Raw genomic sequence first — 12601 nt, 5'->3', positions numbered from 1 at the left:
GTACCTTTATGCAACATTTGATTAGTTGGAGCACTCCACCGAGCTGCATTTACTGCATGGAGCATGTCATTGTGCCTAAAGGAGGAGGACAGTACAGTCAGCTGGCTCCATTTAGCCTCGCTGTAGTTTTACCAACCCGCTGTGAAACAACTCTGCCTGCAGCTAATGTGAGACACAAAGAAAGAGACACTGACGGAGATAGAGAGCGAGAAATGGGACTGCAATGCAACTCTCAGGGTCACCTTAAAAGCACAGCAGGGACCAGCAAATTTCTCTTCAAGAGCAAATCATTCAGAAAATGCTCGAAATAAAAATGAGAGCAAGACATGCACATACAACACGGACCAGGTACAGTGTTTAGATTGTTTTAAAAATGGGCTACTCTATTATAAGTAACAGGCTAGGATTCGAAATTCATCAAGTAAATTTGCACATCATCTGCAAAATGTGCATAAAATGTGAAAGATTTAGCAGCGTCTGTTAAATGAGATTGCAGAATGCAACCTTCTGAGCACCCCCCCTGTATAGGAGCCAGTGTTTGGTTTGTCCATTCTGGGCTACTGTAGAAACATGGCTGCCCCAGTGAAAGGGGACCCGCTCCCTATGTAGGGCTCATTCGAAGATTAAAAAAATGCAACGGTTGGTATTTTCTGGTGATTGCCCACTAATGACGACATATTTATGAATACTATGTTACATTTCTGCACATGGTACCTTCAAAAGTATTAATGATGCAGAACAGCCCTTGTCATTGACATAATATATGTTGTGATTCTATAGTGTTAGATGGACGTTTCACTTATGCATTAACATGTAACCAGCATTGCAGTGTTGTGGCTGCTAAGGGTGGAATTAATGCCTTCTATGACCTTGTGTTAACTTACACACTTTCTAGGTCTTGCAGTAGAAATTTGAGCATTATTCTGAAAGTTTGAAATAGTTTTTTTCACAAATACAGTAGAATAAATGTTGTAGCTACCCTTTTCAAGAACCTTTAACATAACATGACTTTTGTTTCAGTGATAAAAGGCTAAAGTACATCCATCAAACCTGCAGCAATGTTTCAGGGAAGAGTGACTGGTTGTTGCTTTATATACTACATTTTAGGGGGGACTATGTTTCCGAACACAGAACTCTCCATCAGTTGATGGGCCCTCGACTTCACTCTCCTGTTGTGTATTGTGATTCTGCCTTTGTGTTGAGTCCCAGAAAACACACAAACACACACACGCATTCCCTTGCATGCTCACTTTGACTGCATGTTTTACTGAACTGAAGGCTTTTACTTTGAGAGGACTAGAGGAAAATCAATGTTGCCTGCCCTTTAAAAACAGTTCACAGTTGTACAGTTCCTCAGGGGGCTTCGGGGTGAGCTCGATGCTGCCACTCACTGTTGTCCTACAGCCATCACATTCTGCACCAACATTCAGTCCACTGCCAAAGATTCAATACAACTCCTTGATACAGCCAAGTAGAGATTACTGATGTTGGAGTTACCACTCAGAGTAATAAGATGTGTACCTGTTTGTGTTCTCTGGTACTGAATGGCAGCTTAGTTACAAGGCCATCTGTTGTATTAATTGGTGCAGCAGTTAGAGGTGCTGTATGTGTCTCTATGCAGCATTCTATGATAAACCTGAACAATATCAACCTGAAACTTATTGCTTAGTACTTTACACATCTGGTAGACATAACAAATGGAAGGTTATCTCCCTGACCTAAGTCCCACAGGAGGAAACGCTGCATTATTCCACCAATCGATTTGACCTCACATCACCCGCTGACTTACACTGACAGTAGAGTAATCTTGCACTGATCTATACTTTACCACACCTCATCAACAGCCATCTGCAAACCGCTATGAGTAGGATGAGAATTCATCTCTGCATCTAATTTAAAAAGAGTGTGCTCAGTCATCCATGAAAGTAAAGTTGTGCTGAAAAGGAGCTGCAGGCCAAAATGAAGAGGATTACAGATGGATTACCTGTGTTCTGACTCGTGGATGGAGAATATGACTCCTGATGTGGAGGACTTCTGCTGGATGGAGGCCAAGAAGGTAAACTCACTTTTACTCCTGAACAGCTGCACCACCTTCTCTGTGATGTGTGCCGGGGCATGAATTGCTCTCCCAACATCTGAAGGAATAAAATAAAACGACAGAAGTCATGAGCTTGTGTAAACTCTTTTCACTGGCAAAGTGCTGCCCGCCTCCTCTGTGTGCACTTGCAGCCTATTAGGTTATCTAATCACACATGGTGGAACACAAACACCTTCACACTGAAAATATATCTCATCAGTTCTGGTAGATCTGTTCTGGCAGTCTGTGTTTGGGAAATAAATCTGTTGATGCCAACAGGCTTCACACACCGAACTAATGCATGTCAACTGATGTTTAGAGAGGAACTTTTGCCTAAATGTGTGTATTTGTTTTTATCACATCGTCTTGGGGCAGGAAGACATCGAAAAAATAAATGAATAAATAAAACAGCAAAAAAAAAAAAAATATGATCTTTGGTAAAGCCAGCAACTTCTGGACAAAGCTTTTGCCGGAGGTTTTGCTTTTACAGGATTTCAAATTATCTCCACCAGGCCTGAATATAATTTTCAGGATTATATTTGTAGTTCGAGCCACCATTTTTTTTTTTTTTTTTTAAATCAGTGAGGATAACTTTGTGTTCACCAATATAGTTTCTTACATCTGTATAGCTATATAGCTACAACTGATCCAACAAGGCAGCATGTGGTGTATGCATAATTTCTAAACAAGCTTTAAGTGCTAAAAAACATTATTTACTGGTCAGAAAGAGTCAACTGTGCATGTTTACACTAGATTCTTGCGTCCTTAGAGCAATACCATAATAACACAAACAATATGCATTTCAGGAGGAGCAGACATCTCTTCTAGTGCAGCAGTGAGGCTCATTGGTGCTCAATAGTTTCTGGACAACAACGAAAATATGGGAATGGCAGAAACAATGGGAGAAAGCCAGTAAAACCAGTAAAGTTAAAATTAGGCAAGTTAATGTCTTGGATGCTCACAGTGGGCTATTTAGGTCAAAATGTTCCCTGTCCATCTTCAATTTCTCTTCAAAATAAATCTACTCTTCTTCAGGTTTGTTTCCTGCTCTGCCTTTATTTCAGCAATGTGCCCATGCGATTTTATTAACAAAAGGAATGGTAGTTAAAATTAGTGTCCTGAACAACTTTTCAGCATTTAAAGTCATAGTAAATATGATAAATAACACTTTAAGTCCCCTTGGGATGCTGCCTTTACATGTGTTCTTGTAATTATCATTCAGTGATTGTGAGTCGACAATAGTGGTGGCAGAGACGGGTCACAAACTTAGTTAGCATTAACCTTTTGAAAAACATGGTCGCATGTGTGTATCAATTCAAAAAGCAGTAAAAATATAAATACGAATAAATGAATCAGAAACCTGTGGATTGTTTACAGATGACATTATTCAAATGAGGCCAGAGTTCAGAGGATGTGCCATTATCAGCACATCTGTGCCAAAAACAGCTGAATATAGAGTCTTGTTTTGGTACAGAGGCTATAAGGTAGTCTACAGAATACAGCTGTTTAGTTTACTACTGCAGATTTGTATTACTGTATTAATGCTGATTTCCCACTTTTCATAGTGGTTTCCATTCATGTCAACATGCAACGAAGAGGAACTTAAGAGACAGTTATTGTCCAGTGTCAATGTAAAAGTGGTCCTGTGTTCAAAACACAACCAAGAACATCTGTTTCACAAAACATCAGACAGGTTTGGACCTTTAAACAACATTGCCTGAAAACAGATTTTTCTAAGAAATCTTTACCAAATACTGTAGCATGACAGAGTGTGAAGGTAATTTAAGGCTTATGGCAATTAGATGTTTGCATATCTGCAAATTGATGTTATAAAATTACTGAAACCAGACGCTGCCCGGGTTGTACAAAGACATGTGATGCTTTGGATGATTTCCTGATGCAATGTTAATTCAGTATTTTGAATTGTTAGCAATGCTAGTGGCATTTTGGCAGGCTAAAGGGTTTAACACTTCGACATGCCTCAAAAATTATTGGACTTTTGGACAAATTACTATGAAATCTGGTACAGACATTCACAAATAGAATAGGTACTACAGCTTCTCTACCTAAAACATAATGTAAGTGTCATTTTGGTTTCATCAGATGGACTGTGTGTCACTTTGTAGAGTTTGTGATAGCAAACGTATGGTAGTATACTATACTATTATAGTATACTATAATAGTATACTATAATAGTATAGTATACTATTATAGTATACTATAATAGTATAGTATACTATTATAGTATACTATAATAGTATAGTATACTATAATAGTATACTATGGTAGTCGTCACATCTTGAAATGTAACAAAATGAAATGTAATGTTTTGGAAATCGTGCAGTTGCAGGGACAATAAACGTGTCTGAACCTGCTGAACTGTGTTAAGATCTGAACAGAGGCTCCTGTGGTTACACAGTCCCAACTGAATGTGCCAGGCCAGTAGAGAGAAGCCTGTGGCTGTCTCAGAACAGGGTTTTTAAACATGCCCTGCTTGCACTCACAGTCCCTGCTGTTATTACCAGAATTTCTCTTTTATTATATGTGCTGGCAAAAGTTAAATGCAAAAAGTCCTTAAACTATTTCAAATGAACAGACACACAGTTACGCGCTGAGCGTTGTTTTTAATTTGCCCAGTTTGTATCTGAAATTTGGTTAATTAGTTCTTGAGTGTGACATGCAGCAACCATGATTTCTTTTCAAAGCTGGAACATCTTATAATTGCATATGTTAGACAAATCAAGATAAGTTACAATGACAGAAGCTTAATAATCTAATGCAAGTAGGTTGGATAAGATTTCTGTTTGTCTTTCAAAAAGAAGACAAGATTTATTAATCTCTCTAATGCACTCATGCATTTACTCATTGTAAATGCATGAGCCGACGTCAATTTAAGATATGAAAAGAAAGATGCTATCACCAGATTTGTTATTCACTCCTGATTTAATGTTTTTGTTCGACACTAAAAACTGCAATGCTGAACATTATAAATCATATTTTATTATAAACACATTTATTTTTTAAAATATACGGTAATTTTTCTCAACGTAATTTGGAATAGTTGTCTGATTCTGCCTGCAACAATAGCTAGAGACACAAAATCCTAACAGATGTTTGACAAAAGACGATGCAAACTTTCCATTATTATAATCGACACGCACTGTTGCAAGTTGCAGTTTAACAAACGTCTGTCTGTGATTGTTTTGTCCTCAAAAACATAATTAACCACTGAAAATCAAACTTACAGAACTGTAAATGTGATCACACCTTAAAAGTGCACTAATAGACGTGGCTCTAAGGGTGAGAGCAGCAGAATTACAATGGTGCACACTAACGGCCTGCACTCTACAGCAGTTTCAGGCTCTTAGACATAAACAAACCCATTTACAGTGACAGGGGGAAACAGGTAAAGCAGAAAGGTTCATCTCCCAGCAGACAGGATGAAGCTCAGTGTAGCAGTCAGGCTGTTGCACCCTCCCCCCCACTCAATTTTACAGCTCATCACTTTAATCAGGAGCCCGGCGGGCCCGTCCCCCGGCCCGACTAAGTCTTACAGATGGCCTCTAACCGGCAGCGAAGACGAGCAGCTCAGCCACGGTCCAGAGAGACTTCACTCACCAAAGACAGAGCCAGTCCAGGCTATGTGGACCTCTGTCTAGCCTGATATGGAAAACCCATATCACGGTGTCACAGCCTGATAAGCACATTACTGTACTACGCTCACATTTGGCCAAGGGCACAAAGTACATCAGGGTAGAGATTTCTAGGAGGCTGGTGTCCGGCAGGCCAGCAACTGGAAAGAAAATGTCACAGAGCCTTCAATCTCCTGCTCACTTAATGTAGGTGGAACATTACTGTAAACCTCATCCTGGATGTTTGTTCTCTGTGTTCGCAGTGCTTAAATATGTACTAAATGTGCACACTGCAGCTGGAAATAATCACAAATACACTCTGCATGCATCTTGATTATGGGGCAATAAACTGATTGCCTTTCGCAGAAATTTAGATTCGAAAGAGAAATATATGGTTTTGCATTTTTGATCTATGCAGATGTGAACAGTGATTTTTGGTTGTGGAGGGAAAAAAACAAACAACACAGATGAACCTGCACTTGATCAAAGACCATCACACTTGACTATGTTTAAAGGTCCAACTGAGATGAACTCTCTTGTTTTGAGCTGCTGTTGCAGGTTAACTGAGCTGCATTAATGACAGTTATATTAAAGATATGATGCAACCCACCCACTCGAGTGCAACAGAGAGAAGGAGAGAACAGCTCTTGATAAATACCAAGTATAAAGAAACTGGCAAATGATTAAGTGGCTAAGCTCCATTGTCAAACTAAATAGTCCTTAAGAAGGGACAACAGGCACTCTTAAAACCTTAGAGCCACAGGTGAAAGACAGAAAAAGAATAGGGATGAAACTAACAGGTATTTCATTGGCTCGAGGTTACATTTGAACTCAAAGATATTCAGATTATAATTACATATAAGCAATGACGCTAAGCCCTTGGACTAGTTTCCTGCATTAGCTGATCAGAAAATGTGATTGACCTTTTTTAACTTAGTCACATGAATAAACAAATGCAAACCAACTATTATCTAGAAGCTGAGTCACGGCAAAGTGAGTTTCCTACCAGCTTTCCCTTAAACCGAAGATGCCACTTGGATTAGTGGTGACACATTTGGACCTAAAAACTAGAAATCCAGTTGCCATGACTCAGTTTCCAGATAATTTCACCTGCACAACACACCTGCTAACATTCGGGTAGAAAATGAAGTGAACCCTTGGATCTAGTGAACGATCAAATCTCTTTCAGCAACACTTCTGAAAGCTGTGAATCTGCTGGCTGAGCCATATTTTCAGGATGTCTGATGTGAACAGCTGTCTGGAGGTCATTCCACAATATTTCCTTTGAGTTACCCCTTTTTTGTTTTGAAGTTATTCTGGGGTAGATTTACTTTAAGTGTTAAGGGCAGAGTCCTGCCAAAATAACTCATTCACTCGTTGTTTCACTGGTCCACGTGCAGTGTTTTTGGAGTGATGCGGTGCTGTTTGCTGTTTGGCAGACTCTGCAGGCAGAGATCGACTTTTTGATTTACTTCACAAACTTTCCAAAGAACAGAGGCTTCCTCTGTGGTCTCCAGCCATGGACATCCAATTACATGCAACCATGCACCATGATTTGCATACACTGAGCATTCTTAGCCATCTTAGCTTTTAGGAGGAGTAGCCACAGTCTAAAAGCTTCCACAAGTTGTTTCTATGAACTAGCAAACACCCTAAACTTTGAGATCACTTGCAGGCTGATCATCAATTCCTCATAAGTCTTCTGAGATCTTTTCTTACTAGGCATCTTTCGCTTCAGCAGATGCATCTTGTGAGTAAGATCAACAAAATGGTTGTTCTTTGTCCAACCAACACTTCCAGGATCAAAGAGTCCTGACCCCTGTTAGGGTTTGATGTATTTACTGTGTATTTACTGGTTCACCTACTTTTACCATCCCACACTGTGAATGTTTAAATCAGGTAATCAATATGGATACGGACGATATAATCACCTGTCTGTCATTAGTTAAAATAGATTGTAATTCTTCATTACTAGAACACAAAAGGACATCTGACAGTATTTTAGGACACATTTGAGTGTAAATGCTGATCATTTTGAAGGTTTAATTGACTTTCTCCTGTCACTGTAAAAATAAAAAGTTAAAATAGACAAAAAGTAGTTCTGGAGTCCAGTTTCTGAACTATTATCTTTTTCAGGCTGCTTGAGTTTGCTCAAAGTTTTATCCATCCAATTATTATATTTTCAGTGTACAGACTTAAGTTGTATCTGTCCAGAGTAAATGGTGCACGTATGTAAACAGACACACAAATACACTTGTCCCTGTTGGACAGTTGTCACATGTTTACAGGAGCAGCACATTCACCATCACTGGCAGCTGCTCAGAACCTGCTGGGCTGTAGTTACAGTGAAGAACAACATTAAAGGTACAAGAAGACAAGAATAACACATCAAAGTTCACTGGCGTCTATTGCAGCCAATTAAATAAACCAGCAAAAAAGTGAGTGATAACTAGTTGGCAAGTGTCACACAAGGTAGAAGCTGCTTTTCACTGACGATCACAGCTCCATCTGTGATTCCTCAGGAAAGATGCTGCTGACAGAGTCAAGATTTTTCCATCACTCCTTTTCCCACTCATCAAAACATCCACCTACCCATCAGGTGGATGTTTTTTTGGTTTATTTTTTCTTCGACCCATCTTAATAATAATTCAGAGCAGTTATGGCCTCAGATCTGAAGCCAGAGCCTACAAGCTACCGATTAAACACTCACAATCAACAATAAAAAGTTTATGGAGTCCAAAACAGAGTTACAGTGCAGTGTAAATGGGCAAATAAAAATCAAGCAATTTAAAGTACAACAAGAAATAAAATTACAGCACAGTAAAATTAAACACAATGAACTAAAACATCCATCCATCCATCATCTAGACCCCCTTAGTCCTAACCAGGGTCCCAGGGATCAGCTGGAGCCTATCCCAGCTCTCTTTGGGTGAAAGGCAGGGGTCCACCCTGGACAGGTCTCCAGTCCATCACAGGGCCACATAGAGACAAACAACCTCACACACTCACACTCACTCCTATGGGCAATTTAGAGTCACCAATCAACCTGACATACATGTTTTTGGACTGTGGGAGGAAACCAGAGGACCTGGAGAAAACCCACACAAGCACAGGGAGAACATGCAGACTCCACACAGAAAGGCCCCTGATGGGTTTCAGACCAGGAACCTTCTTGATGTGAGGCAACAGTGCTAACCACCAACCCACCGTGCTGCCCTTGAACTAAAACAACACATGAAAAACGAAAGAAAAAAATAGGATATTAGTGAAGAGGTTAAAAAGAGATAAATGTCTTAAGTAGCGTTTTAAAATATGTTAATGAACCTGCGAGTCATAAAGCAAGAGAAAAGAGTCAGGAGACCATTAAATCAAGCTTCGACCTAAAGGTCCTGAATTTAATTCAAAATTGAAACAAATACAACAGTTATCCATTACAGGTAGTTGGGACAGGGCCATTTCCAACTAAATGTCAGCACTTTCTGCTGTGTTCTGGCACCTAAGGGCCCAGTCTGAGCCAGCTTTAGCTTGTTAAGCCTGCCAGATCTGTCTTGGTGTTGGTGGCTGTGGATTTGGGCCAATTTGGGTTAGGGAGCGGATTTTGGCTCCTGTTAGGCCACCCAGTTTTAGTCACTTTGGCCATAACTAAGCAATCCCATGTTGTTCCATAAGTCATTTAAACTCTATAGTAACATTTATTCTGATATCTTACCACCCAGCATTTAGGACTTATTGAACCATTAAATAATACATTTGCACTGTATATTGGAAAAAGCCTTAAATGTGTATTGTTTACCACAGATAGGCAGCAATCCTGTCCAAAGATTGTCTTGTTTGTTAGTCGTAATAGTTTTGCTGCATCAGCATTGCGTGCTGATCAATGTTAAAATCTTTACATTATTTTCTGCAGCTTCAGAGCTCAGTGGGTTTCACATCCACACATTCGTCCTTTAGGGAATTCTGATAACTCAACTAGCAAATGTCAATACCAGTAAATGAAACATATATAGCACAAGAGGACCTTTGTTTTCACACTGCCGGTCAAAAGTCTGTATATCTTCCCTTTTTTTGTTTTCTATTCATATTTTCATGTCTCTCTAATATAACACATTGTTTCTAAAGGTTGAAAAAAAATCAGCTACGATGGTTTATACTCCTGAATTCTTAGCAACTCATCAAGAAATAAAACATTTTGTTCTTTTTCTCTTTCTCATTAGTAGTCAGTCATCTTTATTTCCACACTTGCTGCCTTCTAGTCGAGCCACACAAGCAACCACACGCTAGCCAGCCAGTCATCCATCCAGTACACAGCAGACCATCCCTGAGGAGCTAGCCTGCTTTCAGCTGCATGAGGCAGGTCTGCGGTGCAGAGTAAAAAGCTGAGAGACTGGACTGTAGAACAGGGGCTGAGCTGGAGCTGGATAAAAGACATGACTGGAAATGAAAAACAAACACACACAAAACTCTCAAGGATTCAAGGTAATGTATAAAACAACAACTATATACCAACAACAACAAACCCTGATGGCACTTCACCTTGACTACAGCTGAAGCAGAGATGTTGCAAAGTCGGCGTGCTGCTTTCCAAACAAGACGAGGAGAAGCACACGACGAGCTGCACAAACAGAGGTGCTGAGATATGTCATGAACGGAAAACAACAAGGTAATCTGAGAGCTACAGTTACAGCAAGTCAGGGGAAGTGTCAAGTGTTCGCATTAACAGCCGAGGAATAGTCTGATATACGTGAAGACAAAGTGCATGTCATCAGCCTGTAAAGACGGTCCAGCTGAAGTGGATTTCGTCTGCATTTGAAGAACTCCTCAGCTGCTGAAAAATTCATAACTCTGAATTGATAAAACATTGATGATTCCGTTCAAGTTCTCCGTCCCTTTGCAAGGAGATAACCTGACGGTAAACATGAAAAAGCCCTTTCTATCCGGTAGGTTATTGGCACGGTGTGATACTGTACATGTGTAATGAGGCCACAGATCACGCCCTGACAGGGCCTGCTCACCGCGGGTGGACTTCAACAGAGCCGAATGCTGTTTGATTACACTAAATAAGGATGAGCCTCAGAAAAATAAAGCACATCTGTCTGTGGGTGGTTGTTGGCTGCCACTTAAAGAACAATAACGCACATCCCTGATGCAGAGGAATGTTGGGGATGAGTTAGAATAATGAGTTTTTGATTTCCTCAGAGTGCCCACATTTGCATGTTGTGTCACACACACACACACACAGTAAGGCTACAGACTGAGTATTACATACAGCGTTAACCTGAGTGTGTGGTATAAAATGAGTCGGAGATTAGTGCCATAAGGGATGGTACTTGGGCTGAATATATCTGAATGTGTCCTGCTCATTCTGACCTGCTGGATTTACAAAAATCCAAATTAAATTTAAAAAAAATGGAAACCCAATGTCTTTAAAGTCAAAATGATCCATGCACTGTCTATACTGGAGCCAATCCCAGCTGGCACTTCACAAGAGGCCACACTGGACAGATCACCAGTCTACCGCAGGTCAAAATTATTATCATCGCAAAAATGTTGGAAATACTTCCAGTCACAGTGACTGTGTACAGCATACCAGAGTCTTGATATTGTACAGAGGCAAAGCTCCCCGACTACGCAGTACATGTACTGTATCTGTCAACTCAACCTATAGCAAGAACTGCAGCTGCATTAAGGTACAAGTTGGACTGACAGTTTGTCAACAAATATCTTTAACTGTGCGTTGTTGTGGCAGGTGGTGTCACATGTTGAAGGTTCACTGTAGTTTTTCACCACCTCTTTTTCTTTTGACAATACTTCACCCAATAAACAGACTTGAAAAAAATATTATTCAACAATAATTTTAGCTCTGGTCTGGTTTTTAGTCAGCTTCTCTAGAAAATTACTGCAAAACAAGCACAAAAAAACACATTACTGCTGTTTCCTGTTTTGATTTTTGCATATGTACTTTTAACTTGTCTATTATTTCTGAAAAGCACTTTGAATTACTGTATTACAGTACTGTATTATTAGTAATACTATACTGATAAACCTGCCTTGCCTTGGGAGTGTTTTTCACCATCTAATGAGTGTAAGTCCAATATGCACTCTCCTTTAGCTCTGCTTTGGTCTCCACCAAAAAAATATTTCAGTGTTCAGCTGCTAGATGTTCCAGCTAGTTGCTCTTTCTGTCCAGCAGATGAAATTTATTGTTCTGTGTTTAATAGAAATAGTTTTTTAATCAAATTTGTCCCCCTTCATTCGTTTCACTCTGTTTTAGGTTGACTTTCTGTCTGATATCTCTCTGTCTGATTGTTGTCCTCATACGTTCCTACAATCAGAGCTCAGATGCAAGAATGTCTGACTTCTTCAAAACATTCACCTGAGTCGAGACGAATTATCGGGCACTCAAAACAACGATCTTAACAAGGGGCAGCAGGCCTTTTGGCAGACTTGTTTGTGCTCAGACTCTCCCCTGTCAGGCAGCAAACGGTCTGTTCTGCCTTCAATAGTGACTTTTTATTAAGTGAATGAAATTTGAGAACAGACCTAAAAGAAATATTCAGCAGCCACATTCCTGTCACTACTTACAAACACATTTTAAAAGTCATTTTTTAATAGTGTTTTTGAATTCAAATAGCTAATGTAAGTCTAAGAAATTCACATTCATGCTGCTCAACCACAGTCCCGAGGGACTAATCTCTTTCCATATTCTGAGGATTTGTGTGTCTGTGTGCGTGTGCATGTGTTTTGTTAACAACTCTCTAGGCTGAGATCCGATCCATAATCTGCTCCACCCCCCCACAGCTCCACACAATCCTCTTCTGCTGTTTGCAGGTTTTAACACCACAGCTGGCACAGTGTGCTTCAACCTGCTCACACTAAACACGTACAGCATGAA

At 39.9% G+C, this 12601-nt stretch overlaps 1 protein-coding gene across 2 annotated transcripts in view; it reads right to left on the bottom strand.

The window, feature by feature from the left end:
* The window catches only part of LOC113138299 (protein kinase C-binding protein NELL1), a 208442-nt gene that overhangs the window by 174468 nt on the left and 21373 nt on the right, over nt 1-12601 (bottom strand). For both annotated transcript variants that reach the window (XM_026320617.2, XM_026320616.2), the window contains exon 3: nt 1985-2135. In XM_026320617.2, the coding sequence (XP_026176402.1) occupies nt 1985-2135 (151 nt within the window). The remainder of the gene's footprint in view (nt 1-1984; nt 2136-12601) is intronic.

The sequence above is a fragment of the Mastacembelus armatus genome, chromosome 3 (assembly GCF_900324485.2).
Source record: "Mastacembelus armatus chromosome 3, fMasArm1.2, whole genome shotgun sequence".
In the NCBI taxonomy this organism is placed as follows: domain Eukaryota; kingdom Metazoa; phylum Chordata; class Actinopteri; order Synbranchiformes; family Mastacembelidae; genus Mastacembelus; species Mastacembelus armatus.
Note: the sequence above shows the minus strand (reverse complement) of the source record. Positions and strands in the feature narration are given on the sequence as shown.